This window comes from Lepidochelys kempii, chromosome 2, assembly GCF_965140265.1.
Source record: "Lepidochelys kempii isolate rLepKem1 chromosome 2, rLepKem1.hap2, whole genome shotgun sequence".
Lineage (NCBI taxonomy): Eukaryota > Metazoa > Chordata > Testudines > Cheloniidae > Lepidochelys > Lepidochelys kempii.
Window position 1 is genome coordinate 160,812,642 of NC_133257.1, and position 25,515 is coordinate 160,838,156.

At 39.9% G+C, this 25,515-nt stretch overlaps 1 protein-coding gene across 10 annotated transcripts in view; it reads left to right on the forward strand.

Annotated features, from left to right (window-relative positions):
- Nucleotides 1-25,515, forward strand: part of PTPN3 (protein tyrosine phosphatase non-receptor type 3) — a 277,972-nt gene that overhangs the window by 121,043 nt on the left and 131,414 nt on the right. For all 10 annotated transcript variants that reach the window (XM_073332642.1, XM_073332646.1, XM_073332643.1 and 7 more), the window contains 3 exons: nucleotides 8,207-8,295; nucleotides 14,481-14,544; nucleotides 23,079-23,251. In XM_073332642.1, the coding sequence (XP_073188743.1) occupies nucleotides 8,207-8,295; nucleotides 14,481-14,544; nucleotides 23,079-23,251 (326 nt within the window). The remainder of the gene's footprint in view (nucleotides 1-8,206; nucleotides 8,296-14,480; nucleotides 14,545-23,078; nucleotides 23,252-25,515) is intronic.

The following is a 25,515-nucleotide window of genomic DNA, read 5'->3' on the forward strand; positions in this document are numbered from 1 at the left end:
TTATTTTAGTCATGCTGGAATATAAAATATGGCAATGAACAATCTTCTTATCCATCATCGAAGTCATTAGCTAGGAGAGTGTGCAGTCTTGAGTGTAGGATAGCAGAATGGGGATCAGAACCAAAGTACATTTCCAGCTTTAATATTAACATGTTCTGACATCTTGTGGCAAGTCACTTAAGGGACACTGGTTATGTTTAAAATTTTAATGTGCCTGCCCCACAGATCTCAATCTAATCCTTATAATTCCATATGGCAGGGTAGGAAGGTGGTGGTATTCCCATTTGACAGCAATGTGAACTGAGGCATACTGTCCAAACACAGAATACTACATTAAAGAAAACATATGTACAAACTCTAAATAATAAACAGGACTCTATTTTTTCTCAACTTTAAAATGGGGAATTTTCTTGGTGTTTAGTTTTAAATATTGTTCTGTGAGAACTGCAACTCAGTCACTGTCTGTTGTGTTTAAGAGCCTTTAAGCAGAAGTGGAAGAGACTTGAAAGTGTGTTTCATTTGTTTAAAATCAGTTTCTAGTCTATTATTGGCAAGGCTAATTCCCCACTCCCGGACTTCGAGTGCAGAAGGTGGGGTCCCACAAAGATTCAAAAACTTAATACTGGCCACTCCAGGCTTGTATTAAACTCCCAAGGTTACAGCTTTTCTCTGACCTTGGATGGATAGATGCTGCCATCACCCAAGTGCAAAAACCCCTTTGAACACCCACGAAGGCGCACTTGGGAATTCCTTCCTGCAGAGTACCCTCAAGCCCTTTTACACCCTAACACCCCCCCCCCCCCGGGAAGAGCTGAGAAAGAAGAAAAAAAAATCAGCCTTTGCCACCGGCTAATTAAACAACATGTGCACAAACCTCTTAAGAACACACATTCAAGTCTGTTCTTAAAAAAGGTAAATTTTATTTAAAAAAAAAAAAAGAAAAGAAAGAAAATACACCTGGGAACTCAGGCTATTGCTAGATTTTAAAAGAGCAATTACAAGAATTAAGCATCAAGAATAGCTTTCTTGAGGTCCAGCTTAAAGGTTAAGCAAAGCAAAAGCACCTGGGGTTAGCACAGAGGAAACCGCAAGCCATAAAAAAATAAAAAGGATAAACCTAATTACGTCTTCCAAGAGATTTCCTGATCTACTTACATATCTGGGGTTTTAAATGAGTAGTTTCTAGGTATGATACTGATTATTATTTTATATCTGGCCCAAGCTGCTTACAGCATAGCTCTGCCCTGTCCGCTTCTCCCCGGGAGAACAACAATAGACAGACAAAAGGGGAGTCTTTCTTCAATTTTGAAAAGTTTTAGCCTTCCCATTGGCTCTTTTGGCCAGCTGCCCACTCACTTCCTTTTACCTATGCATAGCAGTTAGACTTTTTAACCCTTTACAGGTAGAGCAATTAGAGAACAGCTACTAAGAAGGATTTTATAGCTACTGGCTGGCTGGGTACCCATAAAAGGGAGTTACTCCCTCCCCTTCATTCATCACAATTATTATTTGTATTAGGGTAACACCTCTACAGGCCCAGGCAGATGCAATAGAGGACAGTAGACCACTACTATTGATTAGGAGGATTGTCCATCCGTATCGTCTCAGCAGTTGACTGGTAGAAGCAGATGAGGGGGCAGGTAGGTTGAAGCTAGTGTAGTGGAGGAAACTGACCGTGGGAGCTGTAGGAAAACTCCAACTCCTGGAGCAGGGGACTTGACTGTGCGGTGCTGCAGGTAAGAGCTCGGGCTGGGGCATATGCCGCAAGCAGACCTCTGGTATGAAACTCAGGGGTGGGGCTGTGGGGCAGGTGCCCCCCCACTCTTCCTAAATGGCGCCCCTCAATCCTGCCTGGGGCAGCCATTGCAAGTAAAAGCCAGCTTCATTCCTGTATCTCTAGGCTGAAGCACGCTCAGTTGCTCTGTGGAAATGGCACCATGTGCAGTCTGATCACCATTAGGAGTTGTGAAAGGCTCACGCATACTCAGTGAAGAAGGAGTCTTTGGAGATTTTAGCTGTTAAGATCTAGCAAGTCTCTACTGAGCATGTGCAACTTCTATTTTTTTCCCCAGGTGTTTATCACTTGGCCAGATTTGGGCAGATTTCCACAGGAAGAGCTAGAGACCGTTTCCTGATACAAAGGCCAGTCTCTGACCCAAAGCATGGGGGTGCTAGCGCTTTCCGAAGAAAAGGTCACCAGAATCTTTTTAACATTGAAAATGGTGTTTTTTCCCTTAGTCTCATTCTTAAATGGCTGAACCATTTTGCTGAAAATTTCCAAGAAAATTCAGCCTGAGACAGATACCCAGCATGGAAAATTTGAGCCTGAATGGTTGAAGTTTCCTTGCTAAGTCTTGTTGTAGCCCTGTTGGCTCTAGGAAGTGCGAGAGGCAAGGTGGATGAGGTAATATTTTATTCAACCCACTTCTGTTTGTGCAAGGTTGCTCAAAAGCTTGTACATAGAGCTCCCCTTCGGGTCGAGGAAAGGAAGCAGAGTGAGCTAAATAGAAGTTGGGACAGATTGTTAAGATGAAGTAACATGTTGGAGGTGGTCACTTGAAATTAATGTGCAGTTGGGGTTAGATTATTACGCATAAAGGATTTGAAGTGGACAATTAAGGGTAGCAGGCAGTATGGTGTGTTACAAATTGTTTTAATGAGCCATCAAACCAGTGTGCCTGTTATGTCCATGGCTTTTGTCCATGTCTTTCAGAGTTATGAATTTAAATTCCCAGGCTCACCTTTTGAAGGTGCTATGTGGTTTTCATTGAGGACAAGTATTGAAAGATCAGATATGGAGTGCTCTCTCTGTGAAAAAGTGTTCTCCCATGGGTGATATGTTTTTGTCTTTTATCGTTTTTCTGTGTGAGTTCAGAGCATAGTGGTTGTCTGGTTTCACCCACATAGGTTTTGGGGCATTTGATGCACATGATGAGGTACCACCCCCACCACACATTCTAATAAGCATGTGAAGGACCCAAGAATTTTGAAAGGTGTGTTGTAGGGGGTTGTGACATTGTCTAATTAAAATATAAACATGCTAGTCATTATTGCTACCACTGTTATATAATTGCAACAAATCTTATACAAAATATAACTCATGGCCACAGAGGGTTAAACAGCTTGCAGGCTAACTAACCCAAAACCGACCTTTAAAGACATGTTAGAAATGGTAATTTGGGCCACTCTGGCTAGACAGACTAGAACTTTGAAATGCAACCCTATATTGTTAGAAGTGATACTAATTGTGTGTATCTTAGATGCTACCCATGTAAACAGACAGTTCCTGTCTGTCACGATAGCTACTAATTCAGAGATCAAAAGGGAATATTAACATTTAGATGAATCTTGGGTGAAATAATGGCATTGTCTATGTCTCTTTGAAGCTTGTGATAGACTGCCTAATGGATAAATTACCCTGTGTTAATTTGTATAACCAATTACTGGTGGTGTTGAGAAAACAGAAGGTTACATCAGAAGCCTATTGTTTACTCAGGGCTGTGTGGTCAAGTGGATGCAGAATACTGTATAAAAAGACACTTGTGTCCTGATCCTGTTGATCTCGGATCTGCTTGAGGTTTCATGCAGGGGAAGCCTAAGCCACAAGGACTGAGATCCCCATTCTGACTGGACTGCCCTGAAATATAAACATTGGACTATAACCTGTTGACTATTTCTGAAAGAACTCTTTGCAACTACAAAGCTCACCATCTCTGCTATGAATCTGAACCTCAAAAATTGAACTCAGGTCTATATGTATACTGATCTTTCAACCATTCTCTCTCTTTTGTCTTTTAACTAAACTAAAATTTATTAATAAGAATTGGCTGTAGCATGTATTTGGGTAAGATTTGGAATATTCATTAACCTGGGAGGTAATGTGTCCAATCCTTTCGGATTGGTAGAACCTTTTCTTTTGTATGATGAAGTAAGATTTTGAGAAATCTTCATCATATTTGACTTGTGTATCTGGATGGAGGCCTGAGACTGGGTTACTTCAAGGGAACTGTGTTGTTTGGAATGCTGAGTAACCAGTGAGGTATAACAGAAGCTGTTAGTGCTGGCTTGGTAAATCTAAGTATTGATTTATCTACCAGCTTTGGGGTTTGTCTGCTCCATTCTTCACAGTTCACACCCCTTGTTTTTTCCTAACCCCCCCCCCCCCCCCCCCCCCGATATTCTTGTTAAACCCTGGATTTGTGCTGGAAATGGTCCACATTGATTATCATACACATTGTAAGGAGAGTGATCACTTTAGATAAGCTATTACCAACAGGAGAGTGGGTTTGTGGGGGGTGAGGAGAAAACCTGTATTTGTGCTGGAAATGGCCCAACTTGATTAACATACACATTGTAAGGAGAGTGATCACTTTAGATAAGCTATTACCAGCAGGAGAGTGGGGTGTGGGGGGAAAGAAAACCTTTTGTAGTGGTAAACAACCATTTTTTCATGGTTTGTGTATATAAAAAGATCTTCTGTACTTTCCACAGTATGCATCCGATGAAGTGAGCTGTAGCTCACGAAAGCTTATGCTCAAATAAATTGGTTAGTCTCTAAGGTGCCACAAGTCCTCCTTTTCTTTTTGCGAATACAGACTAATGCGGCTGTTACTCTGCACCCTAATTGAGTGACCTCGGCTGGCTCCCCACTGGGACCCCAGTCACAGGGGTATTAATCATCATGGCAGTGGAGATATGTCTGCAGATTTTATTTCTGTTGTTCTGGCAGGGTCTGGTGCTGTTTTGAGTGCCACTAAACAAGGCCGCTCCACCAGAGAAGTAGATCACATCATAGATTTGTTAGCACCTAAATACCCTGGAAGAACCCTCTTCAGTTCAGAAATTTGTAGCACACTAGCTGCCTACTGCTCTTAATTGCCCACTTCAAACCTTTTATGCCTAACATCTAACCCCCAGTTACACACTTCATTTCCAGTGACTGTCTCCAACATGTATTATCCTTTAACAATCTGTCCCAACTTGTATTTAGTTCAGACACTCTGCTTCCTTCCCCATACCTGAGGAAGAGCTCTGTATAGCTTGAAAGTGTGTACCTTCCACCAGTAGAAGTTGTTTCAACAAAAGATATTACCTCACCTACCTTGTTTCTCTAGTTAAAGTTTGGCAAAGCTATAAGCAGCTTAGAATAGGGTTTTATAATGGAAAGTGTCAGGCAACCTTAACAGGTGCTAAAAATAGTAGCATACCTTGGGGATAACATGGGCTGCGGCTTGGGCTAGCTACCAGGTATGTATCCAGCGGGTCCAGGCTGGTTTGTACTCCCCAAGGCTGCTAGCCTGAGCTGGAACCTGTGCTACCCCCGGCTGTGCTGCTATTTTTAACATGCTAGCATGTGTCCGTTTACCCTTGCTGAGAAATATGCTCCCAGCTGGTGTGTAGACATACTCTCAGAGAGGATCTCTCCCTCCCCACCCCACTCCTTATGTTCCCAGTTCTTGGTCATTATGCTTGGATTTGTTTAGTCTCGAAGGTTTTCAATTTCATTATCATATCAGTGTGAGGTTACGTCTGCATAAAAAAAACTCCCAAAACTTGATCAGGCACACCATTTGGAGGAACTGGATTAATTTAGTTCTTCTCTGTTCAATGGTTATCAATTTGTCATTTCTGCTAACGTTTTCCCCAGTTAGCTCTTATGGGATTTCCCAACTTTTTCTCCAAAGCTAGCTTTTAATGGGCCACCGTAATCATGTTTATCAGCCTAAAAGAGGCAAGGTGATTGAATCCTGGTGTACAAGTCAATTGTTCCTGCTGTTAAACTGTGTGGACAATCTTATTTACGCTTTTTTCTTTATTAACCACTTTAGAGACAGGATTTGTATTTCTTTTCCTCTTGGCAGTGGAATATAAATTACTAATACATACTAAATCTGGCACAATATGGTACTGTTTACCCGATAGTTGAGTTAGGTGGCATAGGAATTGATAATGTGTGTGGCAGAGAATGTTCAGCAATTATTCACTCTCATATTTTATATATTCTAACAAACTTGTAATAGAAAAGATAATTTATTCACATACATTCTGTATCCTGCCAGAGTCTTGTTCAATTACATTCTACCTATTTTATTCTCAGAGTCGTTATGGTACAGGAAAAGTGGAAGTTGGGGATTAAGGTCCCCACATCTCTCTCTCTCTCTTTATATACTATACTAATATATTTATACTAACTGAGCCAAGAGAGCCATCTAGAGGAGCATTTAGGCTATTGAAAGTTTTCTTAAGAGAATCCAGCATTACTTTAAAAAGTGTGTCATAAAATTTCTGCTCTCCTGAACCAAAGCCAACATTTTAAATATTGGGTTCCTAAAGTTAGGAACCTAAATCTGTATTTAGGCATAAATATTCAATTCCCTGTAGAAATATGTATATTATAAGATGAGTACATACATAGATCACAGTGAGCTAGGAAGTCAAGGATTACAATTGTATACTGAACTTAAAGGAAACGTCTAAAACTTTGGCTAAGCGATATTTTTCCTTTATACACAGTAATTCTGAAATTCCTGTGTGAATAACTTCACCCTCCATGAAAAAGAATTCCATAAATATGGTTTTAATGAGATTTAAGATCAGTGATGAGAACCACAGGACAAAGAGGGAATGTTGTTTGGCTGAAATCACAAGCTTAAAATTTATTATGTAACTTATCCAGATTCTACTTGTAGACAATAATTTGTGTTTAGATCATGGTTAATGTGCATGGAAGTTGAACATCCTGCAATATCAAAGCTGGTTAATGATTCCAGTATTATGTCCTCTTGATTGTCACTCGTATTCTACTACACCTCTACCCCAATATAACGCGGTCCTCGGGAGCCAAAAAATCTTACCATATTTTAGGTGAAACCACGTTATATTGAACTTGCTTTGGCCTCGAGCATTTCTGTTATTAATACAGTATTTGACGCAAGAAGTTTTATTCTTGGTCTTGTTTTTAGAAAGGGCACGTCTGATGTCGTCCTTCACATCAAGCCCGGGGTCGGGGCTCGCAGCCGCATGCCCCGGTCAGGGTCAGGGCTTACAGCCGCGTGCCCGGGTTGGGGCTCGCAGCCGTGCTTCCCTGTCGGGGTCAGGGCCCGAAGCCGGGGTCGGGACCTGCAGCCCCGCAGCTCTACACAGGGGTCGGGGCTCGCAGCCATGCATCATGGTCAGGGCTTACAGCCCGGCGCAGGGGTTGAGGCTTGCAACTTGCAGCCGCATGCTGTGGTCAGGGCTCACGACCCCCCACATAACCAGGTCGCGACCCCCAGTTTGAGAACCAATGTTGTATATGGGACAGAAAACCATTTTTGCTTTACCGCGTTATATCCAAATTCATGTTATATCGGATCGCGTTATATTGGGGTAGAGGTGTACTTTATATAGTAAATTAATTATAAGGCCTCAGTCCTGCACATCCTGTTGTGCACATATTTGAATTTTATACAAGAGTAGTCTGTTGAAACATACACATACTATTGATTTTTCAGGATTTCATGTATGTTGGGAACACCTTTATCACCATCAAAATAACAGCAACAGGTGCCCAAAAGAAAGGAGTTCTGACAAATTAATTCACTCTTAGGCTGGGATACCTCTTCTCCTTGACCAGAAGTCTAGGTCCTTTAATCCTGATCTGGTGCACCGGAACATGACACTATAATGGACAGTAAATTTGACCAGTTATGCATATCAACACGTATGTGGTCCCAACCCACTTTTATATAGAGAGCTTGGGTCATCTCTTATCCAGCGAACTCTCTGTTAGCCTCTAATTGGTAGGTCCTTCTGGAGTCAGAGAGAGGAATTCTTTTTCAAGTCCTCCCAAACAGTCAAGTATTGGCAGGCTGGGTGCCCAAGCTCCTAAATTCTTTGAACATTTAGCTGACTGACCAGGGACAACAGCTCTACCCCACAACTGCCTGCTGTCGCCTTACAGCAGTCTCTCCTACTGACACAGACAGCGCTAAACACAATTGCATGAGATTACATTATAATGCTTCTCTGAATAGCAAGACTTTTATATTGCATTATAGGTCTGACAAAGTTAGGACAAATAGTGCAGAAATCTTACTCTTTGAATTGTAAGCCTTTTGGGTTGTCTTTTTATACTTGTATATGGAAAACCCATGAATGAATTCACACGCAGAAAGAACATGTATTTCATAGCCATCTGTATTTTTACAATATTTTTCTTTTTCAGGATCTACATAATCTAGATTTGATGATTGGAATTGCTTCAGGAGGTATTGCTGTGTACAGAAAATTTATTTGCACAAGTTTCTATCCCTGGTAAGTGTTACTTGTTTCTATTTCCTTTAGTAACCAAGAGTTACAACTGCTGTTTTAAATTTTTAAATAATATTTTCACATGGCATGATCTTTATTCCAAAGAGGAAAAATCTATTACAGAAGGGGTTAGGTTAAGTTTTTGTGATATGTATATGGTTCTCACCGGGGTTGGGTTAAAATGAAAGCTCTGGACTGGGGACCTGATCCTACAAAGATTCATGACTGTGAGTACCACTGAGTTTAAAGGAGTCGGTTAGAGTTCAGAGGCAGACTACTCTCATATATGAGTTTGTAGGATTGGGATGCTGGTGACCCTCCACATCCCCTGTCCTTAGACCCAAATGACTCTGGTTAATTTTTTTTAATATTGCTAAACAGCTCAGCAATTAATTGTGGATGATCAGCAATTTTATGAATTTTGGTAAGCATGGCATTTGCTTTTGTGAAAGAACTTTGTGAAATAACCAACAAAAATGACAACTATTGGCAGTTTTCAGGAGGAGCTGGGATAAATGAACAAGCAAAAAAGGAATAAAACAAGTCTACAAGATCATCCAGGATTGACTTATAGGTTTGGGATCTCCAAAGGGGAAGATACTTTGATGGCTGTGTAAAGCTGAAAACACTAGTATATGCATTCATTTTTGATCGGGAAAGTCCCGTCTTGGTCTAGGAAAGAGACTCCAGAGTTGCTGACCTCTATGCAAATCGATTGAAATGTTTTACACATGTCTGACCTTAAGATTCTGGAGAGGGTCCAAAAGATGATTCTTTTGAACTCCTCCACTTACTGATCCTCTGTGTACTCTTCTGTGTAAAAGTGGGATTATTTGCACTTCCATCAACCTGCTCAATTGTGGAACCAGTGCCTAGCTGCTGGTGCATGGTATTAGGCATAATTTACAACAGTTTTCTGGGGAAAGTTTCCAAAGAAGTTGGTGCAAAGCTCCCAGACCTCACAGAATAATACATTGTGGTGAGTTGTAGATTGTCTTCTTCTGCCTCCAGTTATTTAACTACAGGAACTACAGATAACCAGAAACATTAATATACCTTAAGTACTCTAGACTCCCCATCTTTTTATCACAAACCTAAGGAACGTCTGACAGAATAAAGCACTAAAATAGATTATAAATTTAAATTGTCTATCCTAAACTATCTTTTTTTTTGCTTATTTCCTTCATTTCTATCCTTTTTCTCCATTCTTTGAAATGTATCATCTTTTGAATAGTATGGCCTTCATAATTCACATGGGGATAATGCAACCATCCCAAATTCATGCCAGTACAAACTTCATACCGCACCATGATGATGTATGTGTTTCTGTGTATAATTTAGTGCATGATAGAATATAGATTTTTTATGCACCTCTGATTCTCTTGAAATCTGCCCTCTAGTCCTCCTTTATTAATTCTAGCCATTCAAATCTTTAAATGCCTTTAAACAGCTGCTATTTTTAAAGATGGTCTGCCAGACAGATATTCTTCCTTTTCACACTTTTGCTCTACCAAAATGACTAACCGATGGTCTTGGGTAGGCAAATATTATACACCAGTGATGTATAAAGTCCAATATCATGTGATCTTTCAGGTCTAGAAACAAAAGTGTTATTCCATTGAAAAGGGATAATTCACAGCTTTCTACAGCACTTCTAGTCTTGCAAGGTGCAGAAAGTTTGGATACTGGAATTTCGACATTATGTATAGAAAGCTATTTTAAGTAATTCTTTGAGTCTTCAGGCTTATATAAATTAGACTCATAATAGCTGGGGTACCAGGATTTGCAGGTGAAAGTATGAAATTGGTAGGAACAATCCTAGAAATGCTCTAAAATAGTCTCTTTCCACACAAAAAAAACAAACAAACTAAAAGCTTTTATATATTGGAGAGAGGCTTTATTGGTCTCATTTCTGATTGCATCGATACATCAGTCATGGCTCAGCCATTCATAAGCAATGTGGTACAGTCAAGTCATTGTGAGAAAATACAGTGCCCCACCTCCCTATACTATATATGCAGAATGTATTTTGTGTGCTTAGACATATTATAAAAAGATAGAATATGATAAATTTCTATAATGCCCTCAATGTATTTTACTTAAAGGATTACAAAGCCTATTGGGTGGAGGTACTCGGGTGGGGAAAACGTTATATAGTGACAAATGGCTGAAAAGGAGATAGAGTTCTAATAAAAAGCTAAATCCTGCTTCAGTTTACACTCTGAATAACATTGTTGTAAGTCAATAGGGCTTCTTCTGATATAAGTTCATCAGGATTTGACACAAACTTTTTTGAACTCAAGGTGGCAGCAAACACCATCAAAGTGCTCTTTCAAAAAATTCTGGAACAATATTCTGCAATATTAATAGACAGCAAAAATAGAACAACGATGCTGTGTGCCGGGCTGGATTTCCACCTGGGCACAGTAGACACGTGCCTGGGGGTGCTGGCATTCCAGGGGCACCATACCTCTCTAAAACTGTGTGCAACACGAAGGTCTGCTGTAGGCAACGGAGGCACTGAAGATGCTGTGGCTAGGGGTGCACAAGGTGTAAATCTGGCCCTGGCTGTGTGATAGTAGCCAAAGTGGACAAAAAGTGCTGAAGGATAGATGTAATAAAAATACCATCTTGGCAAAAAATGAGATGATCAAAACAAACTATATAAGAAAAAAAATCTAACAGCTTTGTCAGTCTGAATGAGAGTCAGAATAGTTTGAATGAGAGTCTGAATGAGAGTCAGTATGTTTCTGAAAAATAACTTTAGTTGGACTTGCCCCCAGATTTGATCCATTTTTTGGGGGGAAAAAGAACTAATCTTAAATGCCACCAGGGGATTCCAAACAATTTCCATATTAGATTGGCTTATTTTGCAAGTAAAGAGGCTTTTTCCTAACACACAAGCTACAGATTTCCTCCAGAATCTGAATATATTACATCACCACTTATAAAGATGCAACAGATCAGTTTCTGTTCTTTGTTGTGGGTGCGCAGTCCCTTCGCTTTGAAAACAATTGCAACTTTGGAATAGCTTTTCTGAGAAGCCTGCAGGACTATATTAAGGTTACTTATTACCCAAAATCTAATTGGCTTCCTGCTTGAATTGTGGATTTGATATACACAGAAACTTCCAGATTGCTGGATGAGAAAACAAACTGACAGCTAAGGAAACTTTTCAGTTTAAGTCTAAAGTAGCATCTTTGTTTAGGTTAGCTTTAAGTATCAGGACAGACTGATCAGTTTGTTGAACTCCCTTGGATTTCTGTTCAGTCTGAAGTTCTGAAGACATAAGAATGGGCATACTGGGTCAGACCAATGCTCCATCTAGCCCTAGTATCCTGTCTTCCGACAGTGCCAGATGCCTCAGAGGGAATGAACAGACCAGGCAATTATCAAGTGATCCATCCCCTGTTGTCGAGTCCCAGCTTCTGGCACAGACACTTGAGGTTCTATTGCCAGCTACATAATTTTATTTTTTCTGATCTCAGTAAATGAAAGGAAAAACCTGAGCCAAAAGATTTGTCATCTGTAGTGGTACAAAACTACTGTGTACTTTAAAAGTAAGCAGTAAAACCTATTGAATTTGTGAACTTTACAGGGAGCCACTGTATACCTATAAGAGTTACCTATAAGAATGTGAACAACTACATTGTATACAGGTTATATTCTGGATGTGACATGCTTGAGCACTCATGAAATGTAAGTCTTCTAATGACAGCATAATCCACTAGAAAAACAAAAAAGGAAGTCTCATGGATTACTGTTACTCACTGCCATTCACTTAAAAAAATTGTGTGATGTCACAGCTGCTGGTTATGAGATTAAATAAATCTGTGTCCTTTTAACAAGTATTTTGTGCCTTGAATTAAACTGCTGGAGTGGTACTCTAAAGAAGCAGCACTGGCATTGAAGAACAGACCATCCTGAAAGTGAGAGATGGTTATGGGGAGAGGAAGGAGTAACGAGAGGGAGTCAACAAGCATAGTAGGAGTGCAGCAGCAGAGAGAGAACAGCCTGTGTAGCACATGGATTCAGTGCTCAGAACGATGTATTATATAAAATAAAACATTAGAAAAATACTCTGGAGACAATAATTTCACCTATTCATTTAAAAAACAAAACAAAACTGAAAAAACAAATTCCACCATGTGGAACCACCTTGACCTCTTGTAAGTCATCAACAGGTTTGGTACCCATGTCCTTTAAATACACAGTACAGACTTCTACCGCTTAAACCAATGGTAAATAGTATCAGTGTTATGCTCTTACTTTTTCTGTAGCCTAGCCAGTAGAGAGGGACATGGCATAAATTTTCCAGTAGCTTACACAAGTATTTGCTAGACAGCAGAGAAACGCTGAGAATCAGAATCCTTGGGTTCTGTTCCTCGCTCTGTTTCTGATGATACAGCCAAGAGCACAGTTTTGGTACATTCTTTCTGAAAGGCAGTGTGGCACCGTTGATGGGATTTGACATATTGCAGACAGATTCTATTTCCAGGTCTGCCATAAGTGACACTGTGCAATCTGTTACCTTATCGATAAAACAGTTGAATGTCCTGTTTCCTAAGGCAGGAGTGTGAGACATTGCTCAATAATAAGAGTTGTAAAGTGCACAGCATTAACACCAATTAGTAGAAAGTGGTGGACTAGGATTTCAAGTTAGCTCCCAACCCAATTCACCTTCCCCTAAATCAAAACAGGGTGTGGTTGATGGGTCCCCTCTACACCCTCTATCTAGAGCTCTAGCTCTGTGACAGCTATGTAGGAGAGTCTGTGAGGATTGGGAGAAATCCTCAGTACAATTGTCATGTGCGAAGCTCCAAGGGTCTGCAGCATACTCAGTTAAGGTACAATATTCTGAGGTTTTAGCAGCAGCCTTCTCACAAGTATTACTGTGCATATGCAAATGGCAGTTTTCAGATTTATAAATTGGCCAAATCTGGATTTTCTTAGGGATAAGGCATCTCTCTAACTCCAAATATCTCTTCATCAAATTTCTTCTCCCAAGCATGCAGGAACTAGAGAGTTTTAACAAAAAAACAAAAACAAAAGTTGGAAATTTTAACATTGGCAAAACTACCTATTTTTCAATAGCCTTTTTCTTGGAAACGATGGAATGACTTTGAAACCTTAAAAAGAAAAAATTCTTGAGACAAAAGAGACAAAAACCATCATGGAAAATTTCACCCTGATTCAGCTAAGCAGATATCATCAGGCTTATATGAAAAGTGTTAGACAAACTTTAACTATAGCCACTATTATCATCTCTGCCTATAATAAAAGAATTTGGGAAGTCACCACTGACACGTGTATTTAGAACATCAGAGCTCATGTTTGTTTTTAACTATGCTACATAAAATATGTAAGGATATTACAATATTAGAGATTTGATCAATCTATGTAAGGAAAATCTTAGCACTCAGACCTGTGTCTTCCCACCACTCTTCCTCTCCCTTAATCCCACAAAAGCAAATAAGTATGTGATTAGAATGTTTAATGGATAACCACCAATTATTCTCCTGGGTGTTTAACAGTACAGTAGCATAGGGTTTTTCCAAAAGACAACTCTAAAATGTGGCTTCCTTTTCATATTCAAAATGATATTATCAATAATGTGACACAACTATTACTAATAGTAATATGACTTATATTGTCATCTGCTCGGAGACACATTTTTGATATTGTATATGGCCTAATGTGTCCTGTTATCAAAGTCCTACTCTTGGTACTCCATTGTTACAGTATGGTTCATTAGTTACATGAACTCAGTGTCATGAACTGTGTGCAGACAATGAAGAGGACAAACTGATTCCATTGCGTCTTTGCTGCAAGTACATCATGCAGCTTCGTAGGTGAGAATTGTCATAGGAGGCTTCCTGCTTATGCAACAGTCAAGTCTTACAGAGTAACTATTGAATAATGATTTTTAAAAGATGCTCTCCACTGGCCAAAGTTACTGATCCTCTCTCTTGCTCCTGTGGTGGGTGTGGGGGTGTGTGTCAGTTAGCTGCTAATCTTCATCCAAGAGGTGGTTGCATTTTATTAGTCATGAATCTGTAATTTTATAATGTACTTCAGGATCTTTTAAGACTGATGGGCATTATAAACATGTGTTGTGTCACTTTTTCTTTGATTGTTTTACTCTATTTTTATGGGTTGTTTCTTAGTGTATTTTCTTTCTTTTTTAGGATGAACATATTAAAAATTTCCTTTAAAAGGAAAAAATTTTTTATACAGCAACGGCAAAAACATGTAAGTAGTTCAACGTTTATTTTCCCATTTCATTTATCAAATTTTTAATCAGTATTCTGTAAATTCTTTTGACTTGTTGTGAAAGGAACCAGGGTAGTAATTTTAGCCTTAAATTTCAGTGGCAGAGGAAGTTGGTTTGACAGATGCTCTCTGTCCTTACTGGGTTGCTCCATATGGCTCTACCCATTAAGTTTCCCCTTTCCTTCCTCCACTCTCTCTGGCTCCCATCTGCTGTCACCTTTTCCCCAGGGTCCCCTTTCTCCCCATTCTTATCCCCACCCCCTCAAGTTTAATGGTTGTCCTTCCCCCCATACCAACAGTACTTCATTTCAGTATTTTTGGAGGTGTGAGGGGTCGGGGGGACTACAGAGGGGATCTTCTTCAGAGGAGATCTTCCTCCGTTCACTCACATTCAGCTGCCTGACACTTTCCATCAGATTACCAGTGTCTTGCTGCCCTTTTCTCAGATACTCCACCTGCTGGCCAGCTGCCTGCAGAATCTTCTCTAATGGTTAGTCTACCCGACCTGGTTGTGGTGGCACAAGTGGTGACTTGGGCTAGTGGTCCAAATACAATCTCTTCTGACTGTCTGGGTACATACTCAGGCGACTAGTCCTATCCACCACTTGTCTGTGTTGCCAGAGCCACACTGCTATTTTTAGCATGCTAGCCCCAGCTATGTCTACCCAAGCTGGGAATTACATCTCTCAGCTGCTGAGTAGATGTACCCTACATGCAGATGAGCCACTCTGTAGCTGAGTGTCTTTCAAAGAGGGCATGGAGGGAGAAGACAGCACTGCAGGACACACAATGTTGGGCACTGCTGCCCTCCATTCTCCCAGATACCTTCTTTTCCCTGGGACTCAAAGTTGAAAAGCGGTAGGGGATGCATTATGGGGAAAAAATGGCAACTGAAAGATCTGGAGATAAAGCAGATAATGAGTGCCTTCCGCAGTACAGTAATTATACAGTAGTGTCTAAATTGGCAAAATTGGATGGTATACATTGAGATAGTTAAAATAATTGAAGTCAGAATACATTGCTCACTACAAGTTTTCTTTATAAGGTATTTTTCTTGAAGCTCACACAGTGGCAAAGAAACAGTACTGCAGCTGATAATAGATTCTAATTAGTGTATTTTGATCTAGCTGTTTCCTCTAAGTCAGTGGAGAAGCTATTCAATCTTTTTTGGGGGGTGGGGTCAGGTGGGAAGCTAATTAGTTAGACTATAACAGGGGTCAGCAACCTATGGCACGCATGCCAAAGACGGCATGCGAGCCCATTTTTAATGGCACGTTGCTGCCTGCCGGGGCAGCAGCAGCATGCCATTAAAATCCTGCCCGGCCCTCTCTTCTCCGCCTCCTGCCCCCTTCTGTGGGGATAGGGGGAAAGGGGCAGGGGGCAGAAGCTTGGTCCTGCCGGCTCCCCTGCCTCTTCCCGCAGTGTGCTGGGTTCCTGCCCCTCCTCCTCCTCTCCGTCCCTCCCTGCGCGGGATCAGCTGATGGCCCTTGTGAGGGGGTGGGGGAGGAGCGGGGTCAGTTTGTTCGCTGCTCCCGGCAGAGGCAGAGAAGAAGTAGGGGCAGGGCCTTGGAGAAGGTGGGGGTGGAATCGGGGCATACGCCCTCTGCCCTGAGCCCTGCAGCCCCGCACACCCCCCAGACTCCTGCCCTGAGCCCTGTACCCCCCTCACACACACCCAGCCCTCTGCTTGACTCCTTCACCGCCCCCCACGACTCAAGCGCTGACTCTGGCACCCCCACACATACCCAAGCCCCCCACACCTGATGCCCTGACACCTGCACCCCCCTCACAGGCCCCCAGCCCTCTGCCCTGACTCTTGCACCCCCCACACCATGCACCCCCCACATCCTGACTCTTGCACCCCACACATCCCCACTCCCACCCTGAGTACCAAACGGGGGCTCCTGCACCCCCCCCCACATTCCGACCTGCACCCCCTCACCAAATGGGAGCTGCCCAGGTAAGCTCTCCACACCCAAACCTCCTGCCCCAACCCTGAGCCCCCTCCCTCATTCTAGCTCCTGGCCAGACCCTACACCCCAACCTGCAGCCTGCTCCTTCACCCTCCAGCCCTGTGCTCAGTGCACTCCCACCCTCAGCTCAGTGCAGAGAGAGAGGAAGAGAATGGGCCAGAACCAGGGAGAAGGTAGGTACCAACTGTATGTGGGCAGGGCAGGAACCCCAGACTGGCAGTGGGCTGAGCGGGTCCAGGAGCCGGCGGATGGAACTCCTGAGTGGCAGCGGGCTGAGCCACTCAGCTCACTGCTGGTCTGGGGTCCCAGCCACTGGCCCCGCACAGCCCACTGTTGGTCTGGGCTTCTGGCTGCTGGCCCCTTGCCAGCCAGGGCCCCGGCCACAGGCCCCGCTCAGCCCGCTGCTGGCCTAGGTGAGCGGAACCCCAGACCAGAAGCAGGCTGAGCGGGCTGGTGGCATAAGATCAACATTTTAATTTAATTTTAAATGAAGCTTCTTAAACGTTTTGAAAACCTTTTTTATTTTACAGTACAACAATAGTTTAGTTATATAATATAGAGACTTTTATAGAGAGAGACCTTCTCACAAACATTAAAATGTATTACCGGCACATGAAACCTTAAATGAAAGTGAATAAATGAAGACTCGGCACACCACTTCTGAAAGGTTGCCAACCCCTGGACTATAACATAAAATATAGACATCCATACTTAGTAATGTGTAGTCTGAATATTTTGGAAGATATTTGCATGTGTGGATTCTGTTTCAGTGAAAAATAAACAAGCTTTTTAACAACTAAGGCTGTAAATTTTCCCATGTCATAGTTATATTTAAATTTGGGAGTGTCTTCCATCTGCACCCAAAATGTTAAAGGAGACAAATATGGACATCTTCTTGTAATTACTGTAATCCTAATCCTGATCAAATATAAAAAGAAATGACAGTTGTTATCCTGGAAAAGTTGTCTCAGGCTCATTACTAAGTGAAAAGTCTTCAGAGGCTCTCAAACACCTGTCTCTTTGGGGAAACAAATAGGGAAAAAAACTGGTGATTTGATGTAGCATTCTGTCTGACTTTGGGCTGTTTAGAAAGGGGGATGACTGCAGGGTGGTGGTTGTTGTTTTAAAGATAAGGTTGAATAATGTGTTCGTGTGTGGCTGAGTGGCCCCAGGTAGGTCCCTGCAGAATGGCAGAACAGCAGGTAGTACAAGGAAGGGAACTTTCTCATGCCCAGGGGAGGTAGTGTTCTCCTTATTTTTAAATTGAACAGTGGTAGAGATCTTACACAGAGTGTCAGAGGCTATGGGGAGGCATTCTGTGCTCTTAAGGCCTCAAATAAATAAGGATATGTTGTGCCTCTGCATACCAAGTGGGACCCATAAGTGTGGTTGGCACACCACTTCAGAGGGTGCACAGGGCTCCCAAATTTAGCTGCTTTATTTTTGGGAGAAGGAGAGGGGAGACTCAAAGCCTACCAAAGATGGATGTCCAGTAGTTTGCAAACTATTTCTACTAATTAGTTTCTACTAATTCTACAATTTCTACTAATATATTATTTGCAAATATTTATCAATGGTTTATGTAAATAAATTTCAACTTAAGGTTGGTTGCCAACTGTTCACTTACTCGCTCTGAATAATTTGCGGTGAGTGATAGGTCACTGAAGTCACAAAGTATTGTTTCTGTTCCCTGATTGGATGACTGAAATACCAAATAATGAACAGTGAATTCTCTGTTAACTTATGAATATTCTTGTTTGCAGATGAATACTAGCATATATATGAATAGCAGCAGTTCCCAAAACAGTCACATGAACAAAATCCCCTTTGTGTTAATGTTTACAAATAGGGAATAATAAAAGAAATGAATGTGGTCAAACTGAGCAACCAGTTGGCACTTGAACAAATGCATTTTTTTAGTATTTCATCAGTTCTAGAAGTAGATATCACTTTAAACATATTTGTTCACTACATAAAGAGTTCTTTACTCCTGTCAAAAAAGTTAATTTACACATTCAAGAGAGCTGCATCAACTTTGAAAAGGGCAGTGTTCTCAAAGTTCATTCTGTTGAGAAGCTGTTTATCTTGTTGAAAAATGACAGTTTGAAAGCTGTGATTTATAACTATCCACATCTCTTCAGTCATCATTTCCTTGTGTATCATAACAATGCACAATGATCATAGTAATGCAAATGGCATCACACTTAAAGATCCACAAAATCTTAAGGAAAATAGGACCAGCTGTGTAACCTTTGTCTTCCTCTGTTTATATGACAAAGCAAACCAGGTGCACTGTTAAGTCTCCTCTCCAGATGTATCCATCGTTGTCAAATATATATGTAGGTCACAAGTGAAAGGGGACATAAAGCAGCCAGTTCTGCAGCCCACTGATATGGCTTGCTCTCCTATTACTCTTGTTTCTCAATGAGAGGGTATGCTTACCTTGAAGACCCTGTTTTTCCAATGCAGGTGGGACAATTAGGCTGCCATTGGCCTTCTCTGGAATAACAGGTGGCTCAGGTGGGCTTTGAGGGGAGGTGGCTGAGTATATTTTGGTCTTGGGATGTATCAGCCCTTCATTTCAGAGTTCAGAAGGAAAGGGTTAAATAAGACTGAGAGGAAAAACAGGAGATGGGGAGGAGAAGGAAAGACCAAGATGGATGGGGAAAGCACAGCAAGGAGTAGATTCCACAAACCACCTAAGGCTTCATGAGTAAGGTTTCTTTATGGATCATGATGTTGCTACAACATCTCAGGCTTTGCCATTGCAATATTTAGATGGATGGTATTTCTTGAAAATCTGGAGAAGGTGCTCAAAGGCCATGAATACGTGCTCATTTAACACATTTTATGCACTTCAAGCCTGTTGATTCATGACTCATCTTAATCCCGAGTCGTCCTCCTTTTTCCTTTTCTGTACTTTTTCTCTTCTTACTCGTTGTGTGTTTTTTCCCATGCCAGCTGTTTTGGAGAAACAGCTACTCATCAGTTCTTTCCTCCTTTTGCTGATCAGTTGTTCAGCAGGGAATATCTAACACTTCTGATTTTACTGAAGAACTGATCAGAGGATGGGGAAGGAATTGATTAATCATATAGTGACTGATGCTACTAAAGCGCAGCTTTGACATTTGGGTTTAGTGGAAGCTGTAAGATGCAATGCTGGGAGTAGAAGCCATGCTTGTTTACCTGCAAAAATTTTAAATGCTTCAAAAAAGTGAAAAGTTTTATCCAACTTGTTTGTTGCTTACTGAACACTAGCCAACGTAGCTCTATTTTTACATATATTAAAATTTCACGAATTTGCTATTCTGTAAACAACACATCTGCAAATCTTCTCTAATTGTTAGAGGCATCACTTGATTAATCACATTACTGACTGCTGGGTCTGTGTAGGTTTTAGAATTACAGGGTACTCCCCATTAACTCCTGGGAGCCCGCCGTTACTTTCATTACCCCAGCATTCAGTCCACAAACCTCTCTAATTGACACTACAGTCCTCACAAATTGTGAACTATTGAAATCCAAGGGTGCTAGAGTCTGATCTTGTAAAGGGATCATAAACATAGGCCCCTACATCCACTTGTAGTTCCTTTGACTTAGTAGGATTCTGCATGGGTTTAATGGTCAGTGACTGTAGATCCCTTCGGAGGATTGTGCTCTTGGTGAGCAAAAAGTCTTTTTCTCCATTAAACATTTTTTTCATGGATAATTTTTAAAAAGTTGACTGGATCATCCTCAAGCCTTCCAAAATGAGACAAGAGCAAGCATGTGAATTTGCAGCACACACAGGGAGCTTTTCAAAGTTATCGGTGATGGACTGCAAACGCTTTCTCTTGTCCAGCAAAAATTCAAGTAGGAAATACTAGGTAAATTTCATCCCTGGCCTGTAAACCATACGTTTTTAGCATAAAGTTAAATTGAAATGTTCAAGTTAACAAATTCTTATGGCTAAAAATTAGTATTACAGCTGGACAGAATTGTTTCCAATTTTTCCCTGCATTGGTCGTGTTTTGAACAATTATGTCGATTTAAACATTTTTAACCCGTATTGCAAGTGAGCAATCAGCAGGATACTAAGAAATGCCAGTTGCTGTTAAATCTTTTGATACTGTATACTTTTTATACATGGCAAAAATTTCCCTCCAAATCTTCACAACATGTATTTTAAAAGTTGTTTGTTTCAGTGTAAGCACTCGAATAGAAATATCCATGATCAACAAATACCGTTTTAGTTCCAGTATGAATGACCAAAGTTGAAAAACAAGTACATTATTCTTTTCTTGTATAAACAGATCCATATTAAATGTTTTAAAATATATATGAGGAAAGATGCATGTTAGACTAAGTATAAAACAGATTACCATTTAAAATATCCACAAACAAAGTGCCAAATCCTGCTCACCTTTCTCAAGGAGATGTCCTAATAGGGTTGCATAAGTATGGTTTGTTACAAATAAAGTGATTGATTAACGTATGTGGTATTTAACAAATAGTAGTTGTGAAATGTTGGCTTTCTGTATGTGTTTTAGCTGGTAGATGATGTTTTAAGAATTTGGGTCTACTCCAGTTATGAACTCAATTGTTGGAAAGCGGGTGAAAGGTGCCAATAAAATGTCAGAATAATTTATAACAATAAATGCTGATAGAAGAAGGTACAAAAGGGAAATAAAAAGATTAGATTAGTCCAAACAAAACTCTACTGATACCACCCAAGGACTGTGTAAAGATCATGACTATAAACAAAAGATAGAATTGGAAATTAATAGATCAAAACTGGTGTGTGGGAAATTAGACCTAATTGGGGCACAAAATAATGGAGCTGTGAGCTTTTCCAGCCATCACCCCTTTTGGGAGTCTTTAAAAGAGACTTCGGGGGAAATCATGACACTAGGTGGGATGGGTGAACTGGAAGAAATGAGCTTTACCATCATGACTGCCACCCCGACCATCTGCTGGGACTGAGGGATCCACTATGAAACTGTTGGTTCTTTATTGTCCTGATTGTAAAAGGCATTGTGACCAGACTGAATCAAAGAGAGGGAACTGAAGACATTACCACCTCTACCAGACTTGGCTGAGTCCTAACAGCACCTGGAATGTGAGACTTAAGTTCCTGCTGTCACCCTCTTTGTTGTGCGTCCTTTTCCTTCACCCACCGCTTCTCTCTCTCTCTCTCTCTCTCTTTTTGCCTTGTGTTTAGTAAGAGTCTGGCTTAGTCAGCAAGACTGCATCTTTTGCAGAACTGCTGAGAACCTATGATCAGAGACACTGCTAAAAGCAACATGTTAAACAGCCAGAAGCTGGCGTACGTTTGCTAGGTTTCAAAGTGGCTGATAAGATTGTGTGTTGTGCTTGTGTTTCTCTGGAAGCAAGGTTGCAAGTAAGAGGCAGCACCAAAGAAAACTGCATTTTCTGTCTTTGCTGTTCTTTTTTCTCTCTCTCTCTCTGTGTTGGTCTTATTCTGCCTTCGGAAAAGCAACATCAAGCTTAAACAACAACAGCATCTCCAGCCCATCTCAATTATTTCTCTTTTCCTCAAAAAGGACAGTTATTGTCATCTTTAATATCATCTAGTCTAAAAGGCTATTAAATGGAGTGGGGGAGGGGAAATGTTTCCTTATAAAATCTTTCTACAGCTAAAGGGAAAGGGGACAAGAAATATTGTAAAAATGAAAACATTATTTAATACTTTATATTTTAAGGGCTTTAATTGTTCCCTCCCCCCCTTTTTCTGTATCTTTAGTAAAAAAAACGTAAAAAATTTTTAGTGGTGGATTGTTGCCATGGAACTAAGCAAACCAAGGTGTCTCTACACAAAACCCTGAGCCTTGTTTAACTGTTTAGTTTTGTGGAATGACAGGGTTATGTTAGCACCTCTGACTCTCTGGACCTATTTATTTCATTGAAATTAACACAACAATGAAATGGTGGTGATAGCCTTGTTTACAGTGGTCAGTACCATGGTCAGTGCTGTCAGCTTCTGTAATATGCTTTTTGGGAAGTCTCTATATCTTAAGTAGATGCTATCCCAAGTAACTTAAGAACTGTTTTGAGTTTGATTTGGGTTAGTTCTAAACAAATAGTCTGTTAGAATGTACTCCCCATTGAATTTTTGTTTTTCCCTAAACAATGTAGGCATATAAAACTCAAGTGAAAGATTTTTGTCTTTAGTTTTGGAAAGATCATTGTTTGAAGATCTGATATTTTAACTGACATCTGAGCAGTCTGATAACTTAAGCAGATTCCACAGTTTTGTCAATGATATTTAACTTCGTAAAGTGTGATAAAAAAAGTGATTATAACACCTCTTTGACATTTCAGATTGGTTCTCCATCAATGAGTGTTTTACCACTTGAAAATAGTCTACGGAGACATCAATTTTATTTTATTCTGTTGATTCTTTGCACTTACTGATGACTTATCAGTTTAAAATTACTTTTAGTTGTAAATTGCCTGTTAGCTTTACTTGATTTTGAAATCTTTTTCTTAATATGTCCAATCTGCATATTCTGTACTGATACATAATGTTTGTTATTCTAGAATGAATCCAGAGAACATATAGTTGCCTTCAACATGCTAAATTACAGAGCATGCAAAAATCTATGGAAATCTTGTGTAGAGCATCACACGTTTTTTCAGACAAAGTCATCACTACCTCATGAAAGAAAGATATTGTCCCATTATTGGACCTTTGGTTCTAGAAACCCAACAAAGTGAGTACAGTGCCTAAAGATGTGACTTTCTAATTAATTTGAAAATTCATTTTCAAGTCTTGTACAAAGTTGAAAGTTCAGGACTGTAGTTCGTTAGTTGAATCCTGTTTCCAGTACTATCAGAGACTTGGTAGGTAATTTTGAGTAAATCACTGAACCGCACTGTGTGTGTTTTCCCAACTGTAAAATAAAGAGAAACTTAATTCCTCACAGGATAGTTCTTGAAGTTTTGTTGTTTGCAGAGCATTTTGAGATCTTCAGGCAGAAACAGGCATAGAATTGTAGCATGGTATCCTTATTATGGAACCTCATTTTATAGAAATATTTCATGCCATTAAATTAAAAATAAAACAAAAAGTTCTTTATTTGGATTTAAACCTGGTCCACTAGGGTGGTTTAAAATCCGCATAGTTCAGCTGTGTGCAAAGGTATAAGAGAACCAGAAAGTAAAGTGACATGAAACTAATGACAAAATATTTTTGCGAAACGGACTTGTCTGTTTTCCCTTTCTAAGTTGACAGAAATAAGCAGTTTTAAAGATGAAAAATTTACATTTAGTTTTAATAATCTCCAGTTATGTTAATAGCAGAGGTAAGAGAGCTTTTTTACAATACTGTTATTTTTAACATTCATAAAAAAAAGAGTAGACAGAAAAATACAATAATGAAGCCTGCATAATTCAAAATTGGTTTTGAGTTTTAAACTCAAATCTGTATCATGCTCTACAATAAATATGACTACATTAAATGTTCAAGAATCTGTTTTCAATTAATCTTTTATAATACATTAGGATTTACTCTAATACTTGGATTCTATTACCACAGGAATTAGTGTTTTCAAATAATTAGGAAATAAGTATAGCTGGAAGAGATTTTTCTGAACAAAAAGCAATGCAATGCAAAACATATTTAAGCATTTGTAACATTGGTGTGTCAGGAGCTGCTGCAACACAAGCTCTTCTAAATTCTGTATAACTATGTAAAGATGGGAAGTTCCAACTCTCTGTAGTGAGCGAGCAGCAGGACCTGCTGGCTGCTAATTTTTTGAAGAAATGAAAGAGTCTAGTTTTATAGTTTTTTTTTTTCCACCTTTCCTGATTTGGGGCAATTTTTTCAGACATTAGCATGTAAATCATACCATATGAAAGAGTTGTGCTCCGTGGTTCTAATTTGCAGGTACAGTTTAAGCATCAGTATCTGAAAATGTACTGTTCGTCTGTCTTTCTAATGGGATTAATAGTGTCTCCATGGTACTTCTAGAACATAAGTATTAAGGCTACAGATTGAGCTTCTCGAGAATTTATTTGATGAAGAGACAAATCCTTCTTCCTTACTCGTGAGGAGTCTTGTAATGAAAAGCATAAAAGGATGATGCACTGTAGAGATACTTATCTATATAAGATTTTGTGTGTGTATAACAAGAAGAAAATTCACAAAAACAGGTTGATGATCTGGCAAGGCAGTTTACAGAAATCTTCATTAAACAGCAAGAAAATGTCACTCTCCTGTTGACCTTTCCAGAGGAATTTGACTTCCACGTTCACTGGCCTGGAGTGAAACTTCTTATGTCACTGTTAAAACCATAAAGGACAGCACAGCATAGTACAAATGGTTGCCTTTCATTCACCATGGACATCAGAAGTACTATATATATAAAATCTATACCTTTTCTAAATTGCTACTCTAAATACTGATAGTTATATCATGTACAGTTTATTTAGTACTTACAGGGAGGGCAGCTCTCCAATCTCTCACCCAGTGGAAAACTATGTAATTTGATAGCCAGTAGAATAAAAACATCATAAATTAGGCTGTCTGGGATTGTATTAATAGAAGATACTCAAACAAATATATAAATGTCTTTGAAAGTAACTCCTATTGCACATTTTAAGCTTATGTAGCTTAAGGAGGGATTTTTGTAGACAGTTTAAAAAACCGTTTAAAACAAAAATATAAAAAATAAAACCAAATCTTTCAAATCTTCCTAGTTTGCACAGTTATACTTGCTCTGAGAAAAGAACCATATGATCTAGTTTCTGTACATATTGCATCTAATTGCAAAAATGTTTTCTTAAGAAATTTTTATTTTAGGGTAAAAGACCTATTTTTTTTTAATTGATATACCCATCTTCTGCTGCAATTGCTACAGAGGTGTAAAGGCAAGTAAACTTAGAGGAAAATCCAAGGATTGAGGGTACTCAGAGAATCTTTAGTTTCTTTTGGAGAACTCATGATCAAAGTCAATTTAGGAGAAAAAATTGAAAA